Consider the following 27,757-nt stretch of genomic DNA (forward strand, 5'->3'; position numbering starts at 1 on the left):
CTATCCTGTCTGTGGGATGGTGCATATAAAAGATCCCTAGCTGCTAATCGAAAAGAGTAGCTCATGAAGTGATGACAGCGGGTTTCCTCTCTCAATATCTGTGTGGTCCTTAACCATATGTCTGATGCCATATAACCTCAAATAAAATGTGTTGATAAAACATTTCCTTCTTGTCAGTACTGTAATTTTGTTTGCTGTTAATTTCTATTGTAAAAAGAAGATATGTATTAATTGTGTTTGAACTTCATATTGAATTATTTTGAGGAATTTGCCTGAACTAATTTTGGACAAAAACCATGTTGAGGGGGTAGGCCTACAAGTTTATAACTTTTACTCACATATTTTCACTGAATTTTTATGTGATTTTATACAATTTGTGATAAATTCACAAAAGTGACAAATAAATCTTATGTAAATTTTTTCTAACATTGCTGATCACACTATTTGAACTTTTGGACTTTTTGAAAAATGTGTACTTGGTTATACATGTAGTTAATAAAGATCACTCAGGGCATCTGTACTACTGCCAGTTTTTAACTGGTTATTTAACAAATACATTTCTGTGAATATTGTCTTCTTTAGATCTACAAGAGCTACATACCTTGCTGCAGCCATACCTACTGCGTCGAACGAAGGTGGACGTTCTCAAAGACTTACCAGAGAAGGCAGAAGTGATTTTATATCATGGATTGTCCAAACTGCAGAAGAAACTTTATAAAGCTATCCTTACAAAAGATTTAGGTAAAACAGGCAGTCATTGATTACATTCACCGTGTCTTTAGTTATCTGCCAGGATATCAGTCCTCAGGGCTTTAGGTCTCACTAATTTGGGCACAACATTTGTTGTTGTTCTAACCATAGCAAGATCTTTAAGCTAATTAATTGAGGATATGAAATGGAAGTGATTTGAAGGGTTGTAGATATTCAGGTTAATTCTTAAATGAAATACATATATATATATATATATATATATATATATATATTAGTATGTTTAACTCAGTATTATGTCAATAATCTTAAAGTTTTCATTTGTGGTATAAAAGTTTGTCTGCTGGAATACTGCTAGTTATTATCTTCAAGTAAGCTGAGACTAAAATGCATCTTTGAAGACCGCCCAAAGGAACTACAAATGAATTGATAATGGCAGGCTGTCCAGTGATCCTATTTTTGCTACTTTTTGTCTCATCATATTTTTCCTAGTTTTTCTTCAAAATACCTAGTTTTTCATACTTTTTTGTTTTACTTTTCAGCACACAATTTTAAAATACCACAAATTTCTTTAAAAGTGTGCATATTGCTTGTGTTATAAAAGTCAGTATTGACAGATTTGTTGTAAAGGACACATACCTGTAGATAGCAGAGATGAAAATCATCTGGATATTTCAGTGCAACATTTTCATGATTTTTTGGCCAAGTGTAATTTTCATCTCTGAGATATATAGAGGTTATTACCCTCGTGTGTTTCAGTATCATCTATATCGTATATTAGGAATAAAAATTGTATTATTCGAGCAAATACACTATTTTTATTCCTAATATATGATATTGATGATACTAAAACACAAACGGGCTATCTCTTTATCATATAATCTTGAGCTTAATACATGTTTTTGTAAACTGTATAATATGCAACTTTAATTCCAGTCGGCCATTAATCGATATTCAAATGACGTAAAAATATGTGACACAGTGTCTTTTTGAAAGAAAATGATGACAAACTTGAATGCTGTCATTTTGGATATCCTTACATAAAAATAAACTTGTGATTAATGTTCTTTGTTTTCTGAATGCTGGACAGCTGTTAGTGTAAAATTGCTATTGAAATGTCTGTTGATGACTATGAATGCATAATATTTCAATTATGGAGTGTCATCATCATACATATGCTTAAATGTCAATAAATGTAGTGCTGTGACCTCAATTAATTTATGGGGGTGGGACATAGCCCAGTGGTAAAGCGCTCGCTTGATGTGTGGTTGGTTTGGGATCAATCTCCGTCAGTGGGCCCATTGGGTTATTTCTTGCTCCAACCAGTGTACCATGACTGGTACATCAAAGGCCAAGGTATGTGCTATCCTGTCTATGGGATTTTGCATATAAAACATCCCTTGCTGCTAATTGAAAAGAGTAGCCCATGAAGTGGCGACAGCGGGTTTCCTCCCTCAATATCTGTGTGGTCCTTAACCATGTGTCCGACGCCATATAACTGTAAATAAAATGTGTTGAGTGTGTCGTTAAATAAACCATATCCTTCCTTCAATTAATTTACATCTAATTTGTAAAGTTATAAAATTCTGAAAGTTTGTGATCTGAAAAATATCACACACTTTGATTACTCTCGATATACTAGATATTATACCTTAAATGTAGACACAAAATTATGCATTTTTTACTTTAACATACACATGTATTAACTACATTAAATTTTGTAGTTTGTTGAAAGCAGAAGTTGTATTAATTTGAATGTGGGACTTGATGAAATAGTTGTGTACAGTACGTAAGCTGTTTGATCTGTTTCAGATGTGTTTGACGGTACAGCGGTGGCCAGCCACGTAACTTGATGAAATGGTTGTGTAAATTAAGCTGTTTGATCTGTTTCAGATGAGTTTGACAGTACCAACCCATACAGCGGTTGCCAGCCACGTAACTTGATGAAATGGTTGTGTAAATTAAGCTGTTTGATCTGTTTCAGATGTGTTTGACAGTACCAACCCATACAGCGGTGGTCCGCCACGTGACTTGATGAAATGGTTGTGTAAAGTAAGCTGTTTGATCTGTTTCAGATGTGTTTGACAGTACCAACCCGTACAGCAGTGGCCAGCCTCGTCTGATGAACATCTTGATGCAGCTCAGGAAGTGTGTCAACCACCCGTACCTCTTTGATGGTTTGATTTCTCATACTTGATTGTCTTTGTTAGCTTGTAACATACTTTAGTGTTGGGAATTAGAATTCCATCACTCATTATAACTGTTTGGCACCAAGCAATCAACGTGCGATTACCCAGTTGGTTAGAATGTGTATGAACTTGAAAGTATTGTAATTATTAGGAACATGCACCTATTCTTATAGTCAATGGGATAGACCCTACACATTTTGCTTATTTTACTTTAATACTTATTCAATATCTCTTTTCTTTGAATGCGTTTGGAAATTAAATAAATTAAAATTGTCTTAAAAGCTTAAAGTCCCAACATTTCATTTGATCATCAGCACATCGCTAGCATACCTATTGCCCTTTAAAATCCCAAACATACAAAGATTAACTTTTATTACATACATGTATCTATTCAATTTTACTATAGTGATAAAGACATTTTCAAACTGTGTGATAAATTTATCTTGTATTGCACATATGTGTGATCTGGACCAGAACTTGTAAACGGGGAATTCCCTTTTTATTGTTACTGGAGTTAGTGCCTTTTATTTACTGACTTCATGTCTGATTTACAAATTATGTCACATCTTACTTGAAACATTACACCAGATTGCCGCAGAGTATTATCATGATGTTAAGTAAATCCATGAAAGGATGGTTGATTAATAGATTTAACAAAATGTAGTTATGGCTTTAACTTAAAAACCGTTTTTGTAAAAAATAAAAGAATGTATGTTCATAAATACAGAACTTCACATGCAATGTTTTCGCTTTCTATTTATAGCACTTGTTTATTTTGCACAAGAACATACCACTCGACCCCAAATAAACTTGTTCAATAAATAGGAAGCAAAACCAACATACAAATGTATTTGAAGTTCTGTATAATTTTAGCATTTATTCAAATACTTTTAGTTTAGGCCCAACATCAGCATGTCAGATGATATTTGTTGTGTCCTATTTGTGAATGTGTTAATCTCTGTGGTCTTATTCTTATTTGTTACAATCATAACCTATTACTATCTTCATTTCTAGAAATAGGGACTACTATTGTTAGCTGTTTTTAAAGATTATCTTTTTAACCCCACTCCACAATGTCAACAAATGAAAAACTGATTATTCATCAATCTTAAATAGTAAATATATCGGGCCCACTTTACAAAGCCTCTTTATGTCTTACACACGTGTAACTACATACATTTACAATCCTTAAACACCTGTTTATGTCTTACACACGTGCAACTACACACGTTTACAATGCTTAAACACCTGTTTATGTCTTACACACGTGCAACTACACACGTTTACAATGCTTAAACACCTGTTTATGTCTTACACACGTGCAACTACACACGTTTACAATGCTTAAACACCTGTTTATGTCTTACACACGTGCAACTACACACGTTTACAATGCTTAAACACCTGTTTACGTCTTACACACATGCAACTACACACGTTTACAATGCTTAAACACCTGCGTTTAAGAAAAACAGGCTTGGTAAATTCGTCCCATGAAGTTTGATATTTTTCTGCCTGTATCTCTCTGTGATGCTATATTTGGCAGGCGTAGAGCCGGAGCCGTTTGAGCTAGGTGAGCACCTGGTGGAGGCGAGTGGCAAACTCGTCCTCATAGACCGACTGCTGTGTTACCTGAAGAAAGCCAACCACAAGGTGCTGCTCTTCTCTCAGATGACCCACATGCTGGACATCCTGCAAGACTACCTCGGATACAGAAGTAAGTCCTACAGCAACACATTAATGGCATTTTTCACTGGAACACCAGACTGGCCTGGTGCTTATAACACTTTTACAGTCTAGACTCAAGACTCTCACAGAGTCTGAGACACTAATGTCATGGCAATACCTTACAAATTGTATGTGTGTGATGTCATTCGAGATTGAGTCTGGACTCTAAAAGATTCATAGGAGTCCAAACAGTGATTTCCATGGAGATGATGGAGAAGCCAGTGGCTTCCATGGTTTGTAAGTTATTTCTTTTATGGATGGTTTCCTTTCTGGTTTGTCAACTCGAGTCAATGACCATGAAAGTAATGGATTGTTCCAGCAGTGTGCCAACATGTTGGCTTTCTTGACTCCAGCTGTGACCGCCATGACATCTCAGTTGACACAGGTGAGAAGATCATCATGTTTAAAGAACCCTACTGTAGACTGGTCACCATCATGACTTGGAGCTCTTCCAAGTTGTTTGGCAGCAAGGTTTCGGAAGTTGTGAGGAACAGTGATATTGCTGCATAGTCATCAGCCACTGTCAAGGTGCTTCAGTTTATCATGTCGTTGAAGGCAACGGAGAAAAAAGTGTGTTTTTCCACCCTACAATCAGACCAATGACACTTGTTGAGCATTCCACCTTACTTTGTTACCTAATACCACTCTATTAAAATCTATATATTGCTCTTGTTTTTATGTTTCTATTTATTCATTTCTTTTTCATTTTCTGCAAGCCCATGCAAAACCATGCTCAGACTTCCAGTCCTGTTCTCTCCAGGAAGTCTGCTGTCCGACAAAGGGACACTTCCAGTCCCCAAAGTTTCTCTTTGTGGCCCACAGGATACCGATAGGTTTCTTGTCTCAGAGTGTTGTAGGATGGCCAGGACTGAAGGATTTATTAATTTAAAGCTGTCATCTCACCATTCCATCCTGTTTGTTCTCTAATGTAAAACATAAACTACAATTAATATAAACTCATGTGTTTGCTTTTTATGGAAATCGCCAGATGATTTCATGAAGCATAGAACGCCATGTCTCCATTTGTAATACGTTGTATTTAAGAAGCATTCTGTATTTTCAGTGTTATTATGATGAATACTGCTTTAAATTTATACATGATAAGAAATTATTGCTAAAAGAAATTGTATAATGTTACATGTTTGTATAAAATTAAACTGTATGATCTATTGTAAATGAAAATATTAAAGATATACTCAAACTGACAGCTTTAATTTATTATTAGTATGATGCACATGTAATGATGTATCCTCAAAAGAGTCTTACCTAGTCGAGAACTCAAATCTATGATAACTCTGTGTTTGATGTGAGAATTGTTATTTGTGTTAACTGTTTTCAGATTTTACTTACGAGAGACTGGATGGATCAGTGAGAGGAGAGGAAAGATTTCTGGCTGTGAGAAATTTTAATGAGAAGGACGAGACATTTGCCTTTCTTCTCAGCACAAAGGCAGGTAATGAGACTTACAATTGGTTTGTAGTTCTTGGCATATGCTTTTTAAAAATCAGTAATGTTTTAATTTAAATAAAAACAAAATCCTACAAACAAATCTTTTTTGAACTTTTTTCTTTGACTGGTTTTATTTTTACATTAGGAGATCAAAGGATAGGCTGATGTTTGTTCTAATGGTGTCTAACCAGCTTTGGAGGTGAATTAGTTGAAAAAGAGATTTTGTGTTTGCTTTCCAGTACTGGCTCCAAGTTTCAGCAGCTCTATGGGGAGGCGGGGGTGGGATGTAGACCATTGGTGTGCTTAAACCATAATTGAATATGAGCATGAAAATAAGTTGAAATGAATGAATTGTTGATTCTTCAGTGTATTTGTGTGGTATTGTAATGGCTATTTCAGGTGGTCAGGGCTTGAATTTGACAGCAGCTGATACTGTGATATTTGTTGACAGTGATTTTAATCCACAAAATGATCTACAGGCTGCAGCTCGCGCTCACAGAATTGGACAAACAAGGTAGGATGAATTCAGTTTTATAGCTGGAGGGAGAAAGGTGGGACGGATGGGCTGAGTGTGATATTTTACATCAGTTTATACTGGCTTGTCTCATATACATCTTAAGCCATCTTAATAATAAATTTATAGTTGTGTTTATGTACATTTGGCATGAAACGTGGCTCTCTGCTCTGTCTACCTAGTGGGACAGGGTGTGGCTCAGTGGTTGAGCATTTGCCAGTGGTGTGTCGGGTCATATGATTGATGTACTGTAAGTTTTTCTTAAACACCCATTGGTGAGAACATTATTCGTTATTTTTGATAACACATAGTTTTTAACACATATATGTGTGTTAATATAAAGACATTCAACTGGTTGCTCCTATGTGATGACCAGGTCACCAATGTCATACCATCCAATAAAGAAAAGAATAGTGAAATCGATCACTCCTTGACATACAAGATAACCTGAAATTGACTGTCTGTGATGCACAAGTTAACTATAAGCGCAAGGGCTGTAATTAGGTTTTCATTGGAAAAGGCATTTAAATTTATTTGAAAACTATTTTTTCAGGATATGTAAGAAATAGAATACAACATTTGTGTCCGTTAAATATCATTTGTCTTACAACTCGCTTTCGTTCGTTAGATGTGTTTTAAAATATCTCATTGTCAGATAAATGGTATGTAACAGCCACTCGTGTAGTATTCTCTATGTAGAGCACTGGTTGGTATATGTAACTATTACAAATTTGAAGTCTAGACCCAACACTTAATCAAAGTCTCCAGACTTTGTAACCACATGCTGTTTGTATATGGTGACACTTGATTAAATCCTTGAGTCCACACTTTAACAAGTTTTATAAGCATAGGATGTGGTGTGTTACATGTGTTTGAATTAATCCACATTGAGATATCGATGCAATGTTAATATTTAGGTCTGTGCGGGTGATTCGACTTGTTGGGAGAAACTCGGTTGAAGAAATCATTCTGAAGCGGGCTGAAGAAAAATTGAAACTGACTGGAAAAGTCATTGAAGGAGGTCAGTTTGGAGCTGGCAACAAGACACAGTTATTTGCATCCAACAAAACTCAGGTGCCTAAAAAATATTCAATCTGATTATGAAGGTCTGTTAATCTCCAGATAAGTAATCTAGTCAGGAAACGTCATTTTCGTTGTCTTCATGTTCCTCTGTAGCTCTATGATTGTACATTAATAATCACACGGATTGTATTCAGATTGTTTTTGTAATATTCTGGGTAGGATCTAGCTAGCTCAGTCGGTAGAGCACTCGCATTGTAAGATCAAACCACCACTTTTTCCCGTCCCAACCACTATACCACGACTGGTGTTTCAAAGGTTGTGGGATGTGCTGTCCTGTCTGTGGGAAAGTGTATATAAAAGATCCCTTGGCAGCTAATGGAAACATGTAGGTTTCCTCAGAAACCACAAGTAAAACATTATTGTTTAACATCCCGTAGCCAATGATTAATAAATCAATGTGCTCTAGTGATGTGGTAATAAATACAGAAGCACATACCAGTTGTTTTCCCATGTTATTTATTGCACTCGTTTATAGTACTCAGTCTCGTATCATCGCGGTATGTATTATGACGCAGTATTTATTTTGGTACGCTATCTTTAAATAGCATCTGCGTCATCAAAGAAAAGCTATGACGTCAAATGCAGAAATTTTCGTTGACGGAAGTATTTTTTATTGATAAGAATAAAGCAGTGTTTCCAATTTGCCAGTTTGCAGTAAATATAAACAATTAAAAATACCATGTAACATAAACATCCCTCTATCTCCAAATTTTCTCAATTAATTTTACTCATCCGCTGCACGAAACATTGTCGTCTGCTACTATTGAAATAAACACAAGGCAGTTAGATCACCCCTACGTCAATCTATTTTTATGGACGTCCGAATGAGTCCCCTGTCCTTATTTTATATGCACTGCATACTATTATATTGGGTCAGGATTAAAAAAACATTCAAGTGCATATTACATCTTAAAATAATATCTATTTCACATGAAATGTAAAGTGGACATTGTTTTGAATAATACTAATAATAAACAAACAAAAACATATCGAATGACTGTCAAATTTACTCCCACCCTATCAGTGTACAAATAGTGACTACGTTTGCACTGGGCTATATGGTTTAAATGTAACAATCTGGTTAAAATGTATTTTAATTGTGTTATTTTTTTACGTGTATTATTAATATGGAATTTATGGACCACCACACATCGTTTCCAGTTGTTTGGAGTTGTTTTTCTTGAATATTGATCATTCACAAGAATTATCTGGAAGTTCCGCATCAAAATACATACTGCATCAAAAATGTTAAAATATTACAGTATGTACATGTAAGCTAAAACTAAAACTAAAAATCTCAATATATATTGAATTTAATCTTTATATTTTGATGATATATATACATTAGGTTATGTCTGTAAATAATAACAAGAAAAACATCGTTATTTTTACACTACGTGAGATCGTTGCTTATCTGCGTCAAAACCCATACCGCAAGGATACAATAAAAACAAATGAAAACAACTGGTATGTGGTTTTGTATATTTATATGGAGAATAACTGCTTACTACCGTAAGGTATCAGAATTATTCCTTTACTGTTAGATGACAAATGCCGTCAGCCTCTGCTGAGCAGTATTTACTGTTTGACCTGAGTACAGTAAAGTCTGTTTTAAGGCAGTAACTACAATGTAATTATCTGATTTATTCTGCAATGCAACAAGATTAGTCAGAAAATCATATTCACCTCTAGGCTTTGCTATGCATATATTGTACGGTCAACCCTAAGGTTCAATCAGTATAAGATATATGACATTATTAATTTGTAAATGTTGATAAACTTTTAAAATTTTAATTCATAAATAAACCTCGATCTCTCAAACTATTTTTTTTATAAATAATGCAAGTCCAAAACTCGACGTGTGGATTGATCAATCTGTGGCTGCTGGTAGTATTTGAAAGAACAATGAATGGTCAGACAGTCTAGCAAACCGCGGGTATCACGGCTGATATTGGCTATCGAGGATTGAGGTGATAATTACAGAATAATAGATTGACGACTAAGTGAAACAAAACGATGCTGTGTGTTTGGTTGTCGGTGGTTACACATGGTAGAAGGACATGTTTAGACATAATTACAGACACAATATGCTTCCTTCAAAGAACAGTTGTTTGAAGGGGTGGCAGAGAAGTGCAGCACATGCTTCTTGTAATATCAAACACAATCATCCAATTGCAATGTAGTTTAAACTTTTAATTGAGCTTTAAGAAAACTTGAACTTCCTGAAACTCAGACTATTTCATTGTTCCCTTCAAGTTTGAGTTATCAAAGTTTGACTTTATATGTTCAGTTGCAAATGTTTTTTCTTCTCCCAATGACACATTTGTGCATGAAGTGACATTTCATCATTTATCTTTGCCATGTTGTAATTTTTGTTTATTTACAAGTACATGTAACTACACGATATTGTCAAAGTTTTCTGGTATTTTCTTTATAATGTCTTGTGCAAGTGTTTCATTACTGTAAACTGGATTAATATTGCGACGTGTTTTTGTTTTTTTCGAATATGCAACATTTAAATTTGTTGACAAATAACTGTTGGCATCTGTAAAAAATAATGCGTATGAAAATAATGTGTGCATATAAATTTTGTGACTTGAGGTTGGGCGTGAACGACGCAAAATTAATGCGCACACAATTTTTCTAAGTTTACAGTATTTATATTTGCAGTGTAATTGTAATTTTGTTTATGTTTACTCGTAGTTACAAGATATTCTCAAGTTTGGTGTGGAGAATCTGTTGAAGGAGGAAGATGACAGTGATGTGGATGTTGACTTCACCAAGATGCTCGGCTCCTCGGTTGACGGCCAGTGGCAGGTTGTGGAAACACAAGATGAGGAGCAGGAAACTGAGGTGAGAACTTAGATTTGCTTTCTCTTCATTAGGTTAACACATTGGCCTTGGTGGTGTTGTTGTTAAGCCATCAGACATACGGGTGATAGGTATGTGATTCGCAGCCTGTTACCAGCTCCCACCCAGAGCAAATTTTAATGACTCATTGGGTAGGGGTAAGACTACTACACCTTCTCTCTCACTAACAACTAACCCACTGTCCCAGACAGACAGCCCAGATAGCTGAGGTATGTGCCCAGGACAGTGTGCTTGAATGTTAATTAGATATAAGCACAAAAATAAGTTGAAATGTAATGAAATTAGGTTAACACTGCAGAATGGTTTTATAAGCCCGTCTTCCTGTTGTATTGTCATTTTGTATTGTATTGTCCATATGTCCATCTGTTAATGTTTCTGTCCGGATACCGGACCGGCCTCGGTGGCGTCGTGGTTAGGCCATTGGTCTACAGGCTGGTAGGTACTGGGTTCAGATCCCAGTCGAGGCATGGGATTTTTAATCCAGATACCGACCTCAAACCCTGAGTGAGTGCTCCGCAAGGCTCAATGGGTAGGTGTAAACCACTTGCACCGACCAGTGATCCATAACTGGTTCAACAAAGGCCATGGTTTGTGCTATCCTGCCTGTGGGAAGCGCAAATAAAAGATCCCTTGCTGCCTGTCATAAAGAAGAGTAGCCTATGTGGCGACAGCGGGTTTCCTCTAAAAAAAACAGTGTCAGAATGACCATATGTTTGACTTCCAATAGCCGATGATAAGATTAAAAATCAATGTGCTCTAGTGGCGTCGTTAAATAAAACAAACTTTACTTTTTACTTTCTTAGGATGATGGTATGTTACATACTATTACTAATTCACTGAGACCTAATTTTTATGGTTTAAGTACTGCACATTAGAAGAAAATCTATTCCACACCATATCTTTCATACTAATTCACACAGGACTGTTAAACCTTGCGTGCAAATACAACTTGGGATGGCAGTGTGTCAGGTATCATACTAGGTCACTGTGACCTACTTTTGACTGTCCTAGATTTCTTGCATGTACCTATCACAGATAAATCACATAATTTGTCTACATTCTGAACATCTTTCATCTTGTTCAGCCTTTGAAGAGGCCAAGGCGGTTTATTTTCCAAAGTTAACATTGCATACATGAACTGTTTCTCTGCTGATATCAGACATGGGGTAATCGTAATCAGTAATCGTAATCGATTACAATCGATTACATATTTTCATGTAATCGTAATCGTAATCAATTACTCTGTTTGAGAATACCATGTAATCGTAATCGTAATCGATTACATTGCTAATGTAATCATAATTTATGATTACTTCCGTGATTACTATACTAGGATTAAACTTTCAAACTGTATGAACTTGCACCTTTTTATGATTATATATTAATGATTATTACAGCATCCTTCAATATACATGTATCTTTAAAGTAATAAACTTATTACCTACTAGCAATGTAAACAATGTATGTAAATTAGGAAAATATTTATACCAAATAATAAGAAGGCGTGAATCTATGGTTACTTAGTTTCAAATAGAGTTCTGTACACATATTATCATATTCTCCTTAACTAACTGTTTATACCAACACCTTCCATTATGTCTGTAAATGGTTATATTATGTTATAACATACATACGCTTATGAAAACATGCCTATTAAGAAAACCTCTTTGATATGCTTAGTAACAACTCAAGTAACAGTGCTAGTAGTTGGATGCAGCACTGAGCAAAGGGACTATCCTGAGTTTGTATTCTTTTAACATGTTTTTTTTTCTGGTGTCACCGGTAACAGTGACGTCATGGCTCAAACTCGATCTATTGTTTTCTATATTTTCATTTCGGGCCAATGTTGCATTTCAAACCATTATTATAAATAAATATTTTTTAAAACATATCTATGTGTTCATCTATAATGTGTTTGGTGTTTGCTATGTTTTTTATTCAAATAAAACAACGACCAAACTAATATTGAAAGAAACTAGCAGTCAGTTACACAATGCCTCATATATATTTTTTTATTAAAAGTTATGACTTTTTTTTCTGTGACATTTTGTCACGTGTGTGGGTTTTTTTATGGCTTTTTACCTGTCAAGTGAATCAGTTAATTTACAAGTTGACTGAAGTAATTGATTCTCCAGAAGTCACGTGGCAAGAAAGTGCTGGAGCAAAATATTTTCTGAACCGGTAGAACACTGAAAAAAAATTTTTTTTTTTTTTAATCTTTCTTTTTTAATTTGTGGGTTTTATTACTTTATACCAATGGTTACCTATAATTGTAACGATTGTAGTGATGCTTTGGAGGGAGGGGTTATATATGTTAAATAACTTATTGCTGTGTGTGGATTTGGCCGCCCAGTCAAGCTTACAAACAAGAGATTAAGGTTGTGCGCTGTCCGTCTGCAGTCATTAAGACTAACAAAAGCAAAGAGTCGCATTCAACACTTTTGATGTATTGTCAAATGATCATAGTTGACAACTCGTACCTTTGATAACTGTAAACTATATTTCTTGTTTTATGTGACACTGAACTAGATAGAGCAGTTCGGCGATTAAAGGGGCATGCTTTGGTTTCTTTTAGCAGCTTGGGGATTAACACACATGTTTTGTCGTTAAATATAATATGTTTTAAATATCCATGTAATAAGTAAAGTTTGTTTTGTTTAACGACACTACTGTAGTACATTGATTAATTAATTATGGACTATTGAATGTCAAACATTTGGTAATTTTGACAGTCATCAAAAATAGTTCATATCTGTGAAAATGTAATCATGATTGTAATCATGATTACTGGGCAGTGTAATCGCAATCGTAATCAATTACTTTCATTTTCCTTGTAATCGTAATCGTAATCATGACATTCTTAAGTAATCGTAATCGTAATTGATTACTTTTGTCATGTAATCGCCCCATGTCTGATATATATATATATATATATATATATATATATATATATATATATATATGCATGTGTGTGTGTGTGTGTGTGTGTGTGTGTGTGTGTTACCTGTTTTGGAACCGAGCACAGAACAGAACGCGTTACTGCACCATTACTGTTGCGGATAATCATAATGAGCTGAATGTACAAAGCCTGTCTATGTCGTACACGTGGGTAACTACACACATTTACAATGCTTAAACACACCTGCTTATGTCGTACACGTGGGTAACTACACACATGTATAATGTTTAACACACCTGTTTATGTCGTACACGTGGGTAACTATACACATTTACAATGCTTAAACACCTGTTTATGTCGTACACGTGGGTAACTACACACATTTGCAATGTTTAAACACCTGTTTATGTGGTACACGTGGGTAACTACACACATTTACAATGTTTAAACACCTGTTTATGTCGTAACGTGGGTAACTACATACATTTACAATGCTTAAAGGCATACTGTCACGGATTTAAGGACCTTATTTCTCTAAAAATGGATAATAAATAAAAATTACATTAATTGTTGGAAACCAAATCTAGCTATCGCATCACCTTAACTGAACCATGATGGAGTGAAATCCATGTCAACCCTCTTGGCAATTTTAGTTTTTGAATTATTGACCATTGCCATAATTCATTATTTTTACAAAATATTATTAATAAATAGAGTATGGTGGTTATGAAGATGGTTGAATAAAGTACATTTAGGGAAAAATTAAATTATTTTTGTTCCGGTAATACTTTGTTAGATCATTAAATAGGGCAGTGGTCTGTGACAATATGCCTTTAAACACCTGATTATGTCGTACACGTGGGTAACTACATACATTTACAATGCTTAAACACCTGACCTGACCTGACCTGACAGTACAACCGATCGCATTCAACACTATTGACAACTCATACCTTTGATAACTGTAAACTATATGTCTTGTTTTATGTGACACTGAACTAGAGCAGTTCAGCGATTAAAGGGGCATGCTTTTGTTTCTTTTAGCAGCTTAGGGATTAATACACATGTAATTACGTTTCGTCGTTAAATATGATAATATGTTTTAAATATTAATGTAATAAGTAAAGTTTGTTTTGTTTAACGACACTACTGTAGTACATTGATTAATTAATTATGGACTATTGAATGTCAAACATTTGGTAATTTTGACACATAGTCATCAAAAATAGTTCATATCTGTGAAAATGTAATCATGATTGTAATCATGATTACTGGGCAGTGTAATCGCAATCGTAATCGATTACTTTCATTTTCCTTGTAATCGTAATCGTAATCGTAACCATGACATTCTTAAGTAATCGTAATCGTAATCGTAATCGATTACTTTTGTCATGTCTGGCTGATATAAATGTGTCACCATGATACCCATGCTACAAAATGTTTCCCTGGCTAATAAAGAGCAATAACTTTATTTATTAGAAGACACCTTTTCCAATGGATGCAGTATCATCAGTAGTTGGTCCAAAACAAAATGTTCATCCATCTAATTGCACAAATGTCATATAACTGTAGTCCAAGCATACATGTAGCACATTCATCATTCAGTAATGTGAGTGCTTCTCTATCAAACTAACACAGGCATATAATGTAGCCATACTCTTGTTTGCAAATGGTGTATCTTGTAATATACATAGCAAAGACCATTTGCTACTCACTGAATTGACCCTGGCTGTGTGAAATACCTAATAGCGACAAATTCATCTTAACTATTTACTGGGGTTTTATTAAAAATTATTATTTTCATTCATTTACATGGCTATTGGAGAGAACACTGGAGGATTTTTACTATCGCACAATGATAAATCACATGTGGGAAATCAATTTAAAGACAACTGAATGGCTACTTCTTGATGCCAAAACCATACCATCCATTGAAATTATCACTATTGAAACTGATGGATCCGTAACATATAAGTTAACTGTGCAAGTGTAAATACATCATAAATAAGTTTTAGTTAAAAAAAAAATGTTTAGATTGTTTCAAAACTTGGTAGGGTTTTTTTCTTCTTTTTTTTTATGCAGGATATATAAGAAATAGAAAAAAGAAAGAAATGTTTTATTTAATGATGCACTCAACACATTTTATTTACGGTTATATGGCATCAGACATATGGTTAAGGACCACACAGATTTATATAAGAAATAGAATCCTACACATTTGTCTGTTAAATGCCATTTATTTGACAACTTATGTTAAAAAATGTATTAAATTTGCTTTCACGTTTTGAAACAACTCGTAAGATAAATGATATCTAACGGCTACTCATGTAATGGTATATACATGTAACAGCTTCTTATTTAGTATTCTCTATTTATCTGCCTGTTAACAAATATACAAATGTTTTTGAAATATTACTTCTGAATATATTTAAGGCCATCAGAGGAATCCTTGTAACAGTGACATGAAATGTTTGAGTTTACAGTAACACTGTAATGTTTGAAGGCTTTCCAAACCAGGACATTATCAGTTTGATCTGAGGGTAATGATAACAATAATAATATAAAAAAGTAATAATCCGACAGTGTATGTTCTATCACAGGCTGAACGTGATGAGAATGGAAGCATTCCTCAGAGTATGTACGTCTTTGAAGGAACAGATTACTCTAAGGAGACGTCTGCCGCTGATAGAACGGCGTTTGAGGAGCTAATTAATGGTGAGTCTTTCAACGATCTACGAGTAGAAGAAACATTATAAATTAATATGATACACAACATTCACACTGTCCACAAATGGTACATATATCTCAACAGTTAAGCTTGTATAGTGTGTGCACTAAGAAAGAAAAAACTTAATTATTTATTTGCCTTTGCCCATAGGCAGGGAAGGCCACACTTCAGCCTTTAATGATGACTTGGTGTGTGTCATAGTTGTTCCTCTCATCATGTTTTAGGTAGTAGTGTACAGTGAAATCCCTTTGAACCGGACACTAAACAAACTAAGTAAAAAGTCTGATATTGAGAAGTTAATCTGGTTTACCGAGGCAAAAGCCTTAAAATTTGTTGTTTAATTCTGATCTGTGCTAATATAACAAATGTGACAAAACACAAAACTGTTGAAAAGAACTGATTTTAATATAAAATGCTATTGAACATATTTTCAACCAAATTGAGACAAAGAAATGTTTCCTTGCTTATTTAAATAAGTAAGTTTTTGTAAGTTTCCTCAGCTTGTGTTGTTTTTGATCTGTCCACCTGTCTCTAGTCTCATTGCACTTTGTTATTTCATTCCCATGAGGACGTTTAAAGAGTTTAAATGAAAACATTGGGATTTTTAAGATAGTTTTTTAAGAATTTTTGTTGTACCAATACCATTTTGTTGTATGAATGTTACAAAAAGAAAAGTTAAATAAAACAAAGGAGACAAAATTAATTAAATTCATTGGTGGTTGTAGGGCATATGTAAATCATCTTTAATGTGTGAAAGGAGTGCAACCTAACTAACCTAACACCAAGCTTCAAATGACATATGGTTACTATGGTTTGTTAAATGCTGAAGCTTCCAGTTGGAATTTAATTACTTCATTGTTATTGTCAACAGTCCACAAACGACCTGTAAATTGACATCAGTAGCTGTAATGATTTTGTTACAACTTACAGTGGAACGAGCACTCTTAGAAACGTCAGCTAACAGTGATGGCGATCGACTGCTGCGTAAAAAACAGTCCAGCTTGCTGGGCCCACTTCCTGAAATACAGCGGAAACCTAGAAAACAGCTCACCCCAGAAGAACTTGAAGAAAGACAAAAAAAGGTATAGGCTATGTTAGTGATGCCCTAACGGCCTCAGTGGTGTCATGGTTATGCCATCAGACATAAGGCTGGTAGGTACTGGGTTCACAGCCCGATACCAGCTCCCACCCAGAGCAAGTTTTAATGACTTAATGGGTAGGTGTAAGGCCACTACACCCTCTATTCTCTCACTAACAACTAATAATTAACAAGTAACCCACTGTCCTGGTTAGACAGCCCAGCCCTTAATTGGATTTGTGGCCAGCTGTCGAGTATTTATGTCCATTATTCCCAATAGCAGTGGCTTTCTGACCAGAATATTAAAAAAAAAAACGAACTATGATTCATATCCCAATATTTGGTGATTTTCATTGTTGGTAAAACGATCAAATTTATTATCAAAATAGCTGTCACAATCAGCTATCGATCCCTGAAAATTACCGTGACGTGCCGCTATTGTTAAGCAAAAATACTTGCCGAAAACCACTTTTTCAACTCATAATTCCAAGGTCTTTTCTAAAAATCTAAAAACACAGGAAGCTGAGTTGTCATTTTTCAGTTGTGGGAGGACCAACCTTAGTGATGTCAAGGTTAAGCCATTGAACATAAGGCTGGTAGATGCTGGATTCACAGCCCGGTACTGGCTCCCATCGAGAGAGAGAGTTTTAATGACTCACTGGGTAGGTGTAAAACCAGTACACCCTCTTCTCTCTCACTAACCACTAATAACTAACCCACTGGCCTAGACCGACAGCCCAGATAGCTGAGGTGTGTGACCAGGACAGCATGCTTGAACCTTAATTGCATATAAGCATGGAAATCAATGAAGCCAAAAAGTTGTGGGAATCACACTGACTGCCACAAGTATCTGACAATCTCAGACCCTAACAACTCTTCATTTTCTGTGTTCCTTGGTGCACTCATAAAGTCCTTATAAGTTTAGAGTTACATTTAATTTAATTTTCTCGAAAGACTGGCAGTGAAATATTTAGTTCATACACAAATGACACATGGTAGGTACTGTAATTAGTATTTACATGTGGATCTGAAATACTATTAGATAGAGAATAACTAGTTAATGACGTCGGATATCTGCTTTATCCTGTGAAGGTAAGAATGGGAAATTCCGCAAGACTGTGAAGTGGAATTTCTCATAAAGCAGATATCCAACGTCATTAACTAGTTATTATCTTTATCCTGCAAACCATAAAAATTAAGCTGTTATTTCTGTTATTTCAGCCACATTGTACGATGACCTAGGGGTCAAATGAGCAATTTTGCAATTTAGGCTATGCGTGACGTCAAAAGTCATAACCTACTAGTAGGATATGACTTTGCTTTATCCGTCATCATATTCTGTCAATTGAAACAGTGGTTGCAGGATAAAAACTAAAAGACATTTAAGGTTAGTCTCTGGTTACCATATTATGACATCATGTACAAATATGAAATACAAGCTCAAATGCACTTTTAAAAAACTTGTGTGTGTTCGCTATGAACGGAGATCGTCAAAAGTATACGCTCGATTTGTCGCCTGTGCTGCCATAGCTCGTCAAAGCACAAACGACAGCCTGTTGTCAATTTCAGTTAACACGTGCTTTTGCTGATTTCAAATGGTAGGGTTTGTCTCAAAAAATTAAAAGAGAAATCTTGCGCTGTACGAAGAACATTCGGTTGAAGATACGGTACTAGAGTCTTTCGTTAAAACCGGTTTGATCGTGACAACGTATTATCGACAATCGTACCTTCCAGTTTCAGAATTAATATTTTATAAAGTGTTAGTAGAACTTTCAAAGTTTAGTTTGTATACTAGTAACACATTAATCATGTATATATTTTTAAAATAAAATATACTAAAGTAGACAATGAACGTTTTCACTTCTTAATTTTACGTGTTAAAATCGACTAATTCAAATAAATATTATTTTGTTTGGAAAGGGTAAAGTTGGGGGGGGGTGTTTAATGACATCAAAGTTAGAGCATATTGATTTAATAATCATCCGATGCCATACAACCGTAAATAAAATGTGTTGAGTGCATCGTTAAATAAAACATATCCTATCCATCCATCCATCTGCTGTTGGATGTCTAACATTTGGTAATTTTGACATATAATCTTAGAGAGGAATCGGGTGCATGTTCGGGGGAGGGTATTGGAGGTCGAAACCCTTACTTGCTCAAGCTTAAAAAAAATTAAAATGTATTTTTTGGGGGAGCATGGCCCCATATAAACTTCGCTCAACACAGTCTATAACCCCAACCCCGCTGAAATCCCTGCACACGCGCCTTGGAAACCTACTACATTATTTTTTTAGGAAAGGATCATTTATATGTACCATCCCACAGACAGGATATCACATACTATGGTCTTTTATTTACCCGCCGATGGGGATCAATCCTAGACTGACTGCACATTTCCAAAAAACTATTTTTAGGTCTAAGTAATGAATAAAAATAACATAGTCTTGAAAAATGTTAAGTAAATCGAACACAGTACCCTTTTCCTCTACCCCTAGAGCGTTACGTAATTAGTAACACCCCCTTACATGTAACGCTTATGCCAACAGCTGGCCACTGTCAAAATTTCAAGGCAAATCCCCCATCCACCGACCCCTGGAAAGGCGTTGTACCATACCTCTATGGATATAAATATGTTTTGGAGATATGAGACGACCCCTCAATCAAGACAGTTAAATTTGTTCAAAAATTGCGAAATCTCACATGATCTCTTGTTGGGGAATTCCACACTTGTGATAAGCCAATGAAAACCGAGATCGGTAGGAGCCCATCAAAAGTGTCCCACTTTCGAAATACTGGCTTTGTTTTTAACCTGGATAAGCCAGCGTAGTGAAACCAATGTGGAGTGCGGCATCATATATGCACCAAACGTAATTGGATTTTGTGTTCTATATGCTTAAATAATACAAATATTCCGGATACTGCCGCTTTAAATAATTTTGTCCAATAAATATATATTTATTAGGTAAAATTTGTAACATAGAAAAGTGCATCTCCAATGTTTTTTGTCATGAAGTAACAAAAAGATTCAAGAATCCCAATTCACAGTGTACAATCCTTACAATATGCATCCTTTTGCCAATAAATGTGACACCAGGCAAGATAGAAACGTTTTGGACAAAACCCGGTCTTCTACAGCTTTCCATAAAATATTAACCTGAGTCTGAAATTGTTATAACTTTAAATACATATCTATATTTAGACATACCTGTACATGTACATGATTTTTTCTCATCTAGCGTAAAGAGGCTGCTGAGAAGCGTGCTAAACTCGCAGAAGAACAGGAAGTGAGAAGAGCGCAGGAAAAAAAGAAGAAAAGGTGTGTACATGAGACAGGGGTGGATCCAAGGGAGGGCGCCAGTTCCCCACTGAAAAATTAAAGTGCCCTCTTTCTTAACAGTTTGTTTACAATTTTCATTGAAATGCCCTTTTCAGGGAGTTGGTCTACATGTATGTGCCTTGCCCTTGGTCCCTACCCTAAAATATTTCCTGGGTCTGCCCTTGCATTATTATACTGTCTAATAAGGGCAAATGAAAGACATTTAATTGATCAGAGTAGCTTTTATTATGATAAAATACATTTTTTTCTTATACATGTACCTGTATTCTGTAGAGGTAGTCCGTCCCATCCTCCTACAAAAAAAATTCTTTTGTTAAGCTAATAATTTCAGTTTGGTTTGACATAAAAAGAAATGTGAAGGTGTTTTGGAAATAAATAAAAATTACTATTTTTGTGTGCAATTTAAAAAACAATTGGCTCATAACTAAATAACTTGTAGTAAATTCCACAGTAAGAAAAAAGGCATTCCCTGTGTGAAGGAATATAGGTTTTACACCTAATTGCAACAAATTAAAAAATGTACTAGAATTTCATTAAACAAACATACATTTCCTTCTTTCCCATCTCTCATACTTTCCCAAATGTATAACTACCATACATTTAGACAGTTAATAACCACTTACTACAGGAGCTGAGGCTGGCCATTTCTAAGGAGAGGCTGCAGCTTAAAGAGGGCACTAGCAGTATTCCATAGTACACTAGCAGTATTCCATAGTACACTAGCAGTATTCCATAGTACACTAGCAGTATTCCATAGTACACTAGCAGTATTCCATAGTACACGTATATATGTATATATTTGAATGACAGTCATCTCCATACAAACAAAATTACATCCTCCCCTTTTCTACGTTCTTTAAATATAGGAGTTTGGGGTGTGAACTCCCAGCATATATCCCTTGGATCAGTATTAACAATCTGCTTTTCTTTCCTGTATGTGGCTAGAGAGGAAATGTGGAAGAAGAATGGCTACATGTCCTGCAGCATCATGCTGGACAGTGAGGGAGAAGAAGAAGATGATGACGATGATGTTGATGATGAGGATGATGGTGGGAGTCGGAGCAGAGATATCAACTACATCAGTGGCGATGTTACTCACCCTGTTGATGCAGACACAGAAAACAACATCATTGTACATTGTGCTGGTTTGTGAAGACTTTTCTTTTCATGGATTAAGACAGTTTTATTCAGCACAAATCATCATAAGTATTCAGAACAATATACGCAGAAAAAAGATGAAAAACTACTGGTTTTAGTTTAAAACTGCCGTTTTTGTCTAGTTGCCTTGATTCTTTGTTTTATCCCCCCTCCCCCATCCCATCAGTTGTTTTAGGCTAGGTACAACTTTGATATTTCTATTGCAGCCTTAAAGAAATTAAAAATAAATATATTGACATTTAATTTTCTAGATAATTATGAACACCTGTTTTTGCACAGAGCCTTCAGTGTGATGAAATTGAAACTGTTTTAGTTGTTACAAAGTATTGTCGTGTTTTTCATGTAATGTTCTTAGTGCTAATCATTTTATGTTAATGCAGTGTAAAGAAATGCTTTTTATCCTGACTTTAATTTGATTGAACATAAAAGAAGACAATTCAGAACATTAGTGTTAAATATGGCGATTGTCCCTGTTGTTTGATCCAGATGATAGCGGACGGTGGGGGAGTGGCGGACTGTTTTCGGCTCTCACGAGACGCTCCCTGCAGCCACAGGAGCAGTACGAGTTCGCTGGTCAGATGGAAGGTACTGAACAATTCATCATAATTCAATATTTATATTAAATTTTATTACTTTTCAGAATTTCTCTCTTTTTTTTTAAAGAATAATTTTCTGAATTTGAGTTATGTTTTGATAGCCATTTATTGCTTTCCTTTTTATTGCACTAATTTTAAATTTAATTAATTTTTAAATAACCGGAGATGTTCAAAGTTTCATTAAACATTGCTTCATGACCAGAGCCAAATTTACAAAGCCTATTTTAGTCTCACACGACACATTTACAATGCTTAAACATGTGCTTAAGAAACGGGCTTCGTAAATTCAGCCCCAAAAATGTATTTATAGCAACCCAATTAGACATTGCTCCATGACCATATTTGATAGATTTGTTTTCTGTAAATAGTTAATATACAAGAGTTTAAAGTTATTTGTCCAATCATTGTATACCGTACAGTTTACATATGTCGGAGCTCGTGTGAAAGATTCCTTGCTGCAGATGAAGAAGATAAGGAGCCTCGTTTGCAGAAACAGCTTTCTTATTTCTTATTTCTTATTTCTTATTTCTCATTTCTTATTTCTCATTTCTCGGCTACGTTGTAATTACTATATTTATTACATACCCATTTGACACAGTAGTCATTGAATAAGTAAGTAGTGTTTGAAAATATTGTTTTACAAAGATTTCATTTCTTCCACTTCACACTTTTCTTCCATGTTTTTGTTTTTTGTACAGATCTTGCTCTTGGTGACTGCCATCTTATTGCCATTGATGATGTTGAGAAGAGGGACGAAGGCCGTGACTGGGTAAATCCGCTAATAGGAACTATATTTTGTTAACAAACTTATTGTACAGAACAAATGGATATGGATGAATCATTCCAATTTTTTGTTTTTTTAATCGGAGCATTATGATTGAAATAAGTAATCAGGCTGGTAGGTACAGGGTTTGTAGCCCGGTACCGGTTCCCACCCAGAGTGAGTTTTAACGACTCAATAGGTAGGTGTAAGACCACTACACCCTCTTCTCTCTCACTAACCACAAACTAACAACTAACCCACTGTCCTGGACAGACAGCCCAGATAGCTTAGGTGTGTTATACCCAGGACAGCGTGCTTGAACCTTAATTGGATATAAGCACAAACATAAGTTGAAATGAAATGATTGAAAGTGTGCAAAATGTTATTTGATGTACCTATATACAGCGGAACCCCATTAATCCGGACTATGTTTTTTCCTAAAAGAAGTTTGTTTTGTTTAACGACACTGTAGAGCACATTGATTAATTAATCATCGGCTATTGAATGTCAAACATTTGGTATTTCTGACTCGTAGTCATCAGAGGAAACCCACTTAATTTTTCGTATGCAGAAAAGGATCTGTTATATGCACTAAGCACATACCACGGCCTTTGACCAATTGTGGTGCACTGGTTGGAATGAGAAAAACCCCAATGAGTTGAATAGATCCATCGAGAAGGTTCGATCCTGCAACGCAAGCACCTCAAGGGAGCACTCAACCAACTGAGCTAAATCCCGCCCCTTTCCTAAAAGTGTCCAGAGTAACAAATGTCTGTAGTACAGAATTGTACCTGAAGACTTAGTTCCCTTGACTGGCAAATCAATAAAAATAATTAAGCAAATATTAATCAGTTATATTGATGAAAAATAATTCTACATGACATTATATATTTTTAGAAATTAAATTTTTAAAGTTATTTGTTAACTGGAATTTTAATTTTACAATTTATATGCACCAATATTTTTCTTTCAGTTTAAAGGCTTTTAAAGGCTGTACTTTTGTGACACTTCCATTTCTAGGGATCGGTGTCAAAATAATACATACTTACATATTACCAGTGACTATTGATCTTAATTTTATTAATTATAGTATATAAATCAATGAAAATGTTAATAAAACAGTAACCTAGATCAGTGAAATGACAACCTACAATTAACCATACTCAGATACTCAGGTGTTAGACCTTTTGCAGCCATAGGCATGTGTTTGTTGTCTACTGGTGTTTTCTGGCCATGGTTGAATGAACTCTGATCAAGTTATACTTTTGTTTCTAATTAAATTATTTGCTGTAAAATATTATGTCTGGTCAAGTGTAAAGCAAATTGTCATTATTTTTTACACTTTGTTTTGAATAATGACTGTCCGGCTCTGCAAGCTGAATATCCAGATTAACGAAAACATGTACAGAGTGTAGAGTTCGTTTTGCATTTCAGCTGTCCGTAACTGTCTATTATTTCATTTTCCTTTATGTTCCATTAATTGAAATATCTGAAATGATCAGTAAAAAGCTTCTAGTGACCACACTTATCACAATGGCATTAGTCGTTTAAGTGCTTAAGCTGAAGGTGTTTGGATTGAAAGATCTAACGACCTCCGTGGACCGATTATTTAAAAAACATTTCCCCACCCTAACCATGTAATACCCCATGACTGGTACATGTACATGTATATCCTGTCTGCGGGAAGGCAAATATATAAGATCCATTGCTGCTGATGATAAAATGAGCTGGTTTCCTCCAAAGACTGTCAGAATTATCAAATGTGTGACATCCAATAGCCAATGATTAATTAATCAGTATGATGTCATTAAACACAACAAACTTAACCTAATTAATTGCTAAATGATTTTGTGGATTTTTACAGTTACACAGTAGTAATAACATTACTTACAAAATTACATCATTGGTTTTCAATGTATTTGTGGTACATGTATGTTTGGTAGAATAATCTTGAGGTAAAATAATAAATCCACTGTTTCATGTTTTTTTGTTTGTCAAAACAGATTTATATCTCATCTCCTGAAGTCTTCAATTTCATATCACTTGTGATATAAGAGCAACTTGTATGTTAGCTACATCATTGTCTGCATGCTGAAATCTAGTTGTGTTGTTTTTCAGCAAGAAATCATAAATATGTTTTATGATATTTTCTTTCCAGTTAGGACTAATCATTGCCCAGCACCGAGACAAAAGAAACCAACTCTCTGGGATTAAGCTGTCAGCTTTAAGGGTTGGTCTGGAAAAAATATACTCTGTGGCTAAACAACGTAAAGGTGTGTTATGTTTTGAATGTTTTTGTGAGCTTAGAAACTGAAAACAGTCTAATGATTTGTAATCTGCTAGATGTTTGTGGAAGGAAGGAAATGTTTTATTTAATGATGCACTCAGCACATTTTATTTACGGTTATATGGCATCAGACATATGGTTAAGGACCACACAGATATTGAGGGAGGAAACCCACTGTTGCCACTTCATGGGCTCTCTTTTCGATTAGCAGTAATGGATCTTTTATATGCACCATCCCATAGACAGGATAGCACATACCATGGCCTTTGATGTATCAGTCATGGTGCACTGGCTCAAGCAAGAAATGGCCCAATGGGCCCACTGACGGTGATTGATCCCAGACAGACCGCACATCGAGCGAGTGCTTTACCACTGGGCTACGTCCCGCCCAGATGTTTATGGAGCTACTGGGATTGTTACGGCATTAATTTCTTATAAATATTGGATTCATATTGGTCTCTTAAATATGAAAATGCCAAGTAAAAACGAGTTGAACTGGATTAGAAGATCATATATTTATATAAAAATTATATCAACTAATGTCTTAAAGGCACTGACCTTTGTTATTAAATAATTAAAATATTTGGAGAAATTCCAAATTTTTTACTATTTCTTGTTATTGTAGTGATTGTAACGGCTCCAAAACAAAGCAAAAAGTATATAGCTCAGAAATTTGGGTCAGTGACCAGGCCACATTAACATATGTTGAAATGAAGGTTGCTTTAAAATGTATTTTTGAAAAGGATTGCATGCTTGGCTGGGTGGATAAAACATTGAGATATTTTGTACTGAGGGTTTGTTTTGTTTATATTTTTCAGCCTCTGTGCACCTGCCCCGCATTGGTCATGACACGTCAGGTTTTAACTGGTACGGTACTGAAAGACTCATCAAAAAAATCCTAGCTTCAAGAGGCATTAAAACCTACATGTATCCTTATTGGAGTTTTTTGGGGGGAGGAGTTAGTAGGCATTAAAGCAAGTATACAACATAAGGAACGGCATGTGGAAATGCTAACATTTTCAAATAACATCTTAAAAGTAGAGTTAACTGCCTAAGTATGTAATATTATCTATTTATATACAAATGATATCAGTGTTCTTGCTGGGTGAAAATTAAAGGAGGGCGGCCGCTCGGCACCACACCCTTCATAAAAAAACACACAAAAGAAACACAACCCAATAAACAAAAGCAAAAAAAAAGGAGGGGGGAGAGTTTGGTTACCATATTGTTGTGTGTTGGTAGACTTTGTGAAAAACAATACTCCTTATTTTGCCTACAAAAAAGTGCAAAAAGGTTTATAAATACGAAATACAAGCAGATTCGTCTTTTAATTGAACCGAAGATGATATCGGTCTGACATTCATGGGCATTTCTGGTTTTGCTGAACCAATCAAAGTTTTAATATTATTATTTTTAATAAAGATTTCAAGATATACGAAAAACAATAAAGATGTTTGTCAAGTGATCCTCTAATGTCGGATACATTTTTTGTTATTTCCATCTTCATCGAATGAATCGATCACTGTGATAAAATATCGCCAGTATCGTTTTTAAAGGTGGTGTATTTATTATTTGGCACTCAAGATAAATGATTTTAATGATAAACACTACCACTTCCGTTGTTTTAATAAGCGTTTATATCTCCCCAAAATGAAAAGTTTACAATATTTTATAAAGAACTACTGAATAAACAGAATGACAGAAATGACAGAAAGTAAAAATCATCAGTTACAACCAATTATATCTGCAACTGAGGACAAAATATCAGACGATAGTTGGTGAAAACAAAAGACAGAATGACTTCTGATCACATGACAAATTTGGCGCCAAATAAGTGAGTTTTTTTCAATCAGATATTGCCGAATCTTTAAATAATTAAAATGTTTTCATTGCTCAAATAAAATATAACTTTTATCGTGTCTATTAAACATACAAATGGATACAGATATGGGACAAAATAGAAGCTGTTAAAAATACTGTTAAATTACGTTACGGTAACTGTCGTAAATGTTTCTTCAATTGCTTGTTTCCTTTGATGTTCAGTGTGCAGACTGATCATTGGGGTTTTTTTGTGTGGAAAAAAAGTGTGCATTTGGAAATAGCAGAGATACATGTAGGTGCTGGGAAATATAGTAGGGTGCTGGAAAATAAAGAGGGGTGCACAAAAATAAAGGAGGGCGGCAAAATGGAATAGCAAGACGGGCCGCCCCGCTTAAATGGAGTAGCGAGAACGCTGGATATCCTTGTTCTCTGATGAAAAGCAAACTGTAAAGATTCCACTTTTTTTTTTGTCTTGGATCATTTTCATCGTGAATACTATCATTACTTTCCTTACGTTGTATTGTTAGCATGTTAGAAATAACAGT

At 35.1% G+C, this 27,757-nt stretch overlaps 1 protein-coding gene across 1 annotated transcript in view; it reads left to right on the forward strand.

The window, feature by feature from the left end:
* The window catches only part of LOC121381507 (chromodomain-helicase-DNA-binding protein 1-like), a 66,619-nt gene that overhangs the window by 34,351 nt on the left and 4,511 nt on the right, over positions 1-27,757 (forward strand). The window contains exons 8-22 of the mRNA XM_041510829.1: positions 583-741; positions 2,784-2,885; positions 4,444-4,614; positions 5,965-6,078; positions 6,474-6,588; positions 7,506-7,662; positions 10,375-10,524; positions 16,042-16,156; positions 17,100-17,251; positions 20,487-20,566; positions 21,533-21,732; positions 22,232-22,330; positions 23,040-23,110; positions 25,263-25,377; positions 26,210-26,353. Of these exons, the coding sequence (XP_041366763.1) occupies positions 583-741; positions 2,784-2,885; positions 4,444-4,614; positions 5,965-6,078; positions 6,474-6,588; positions 7,506-7,662; positions 10,375-10,524; positions 16,042-16,156; positions 17,100-17,251; positions 20,487-20,566; positions 21,533-21,732; positions 22,232-22,330; positions 23,040-23,110; positions 25,263-25,377; positions 26,210-26,353 (1,944 nt within the window). The remainder of the gene's footprint in view (positions 1-582; positions 742-2,783; positions 2,886-4,443; positions 4,615-5,964; positions 6,079-6,473; positions 6,589-7,505; positions 7,663-10,374; positions 10,525-16,041; positions 16,157-17,099; positions 17,252-20,486; positions 20,567-21,532; positions 21,733-22,231; positions 22,331-23,039; positions 23,111-25,262; positions 25,378-26,209; positions 26,354-27,757) is intronic.

The sequence above is a fragment of the Gigantopelta aegis genome, chromosome 9 (genome assembly GCF_016097555.1).
Source record: "Gigantopelta aegis isolate Gae_Host chromosome 9, Gae_host_genome, whole genome shotgun sequence".
NCBI lineage: Eukaryota > Metazoa > Mollusca > Gastropoda > Neomphalida > Peltospiridae > Gigantopelta > Gigantopelta aegis.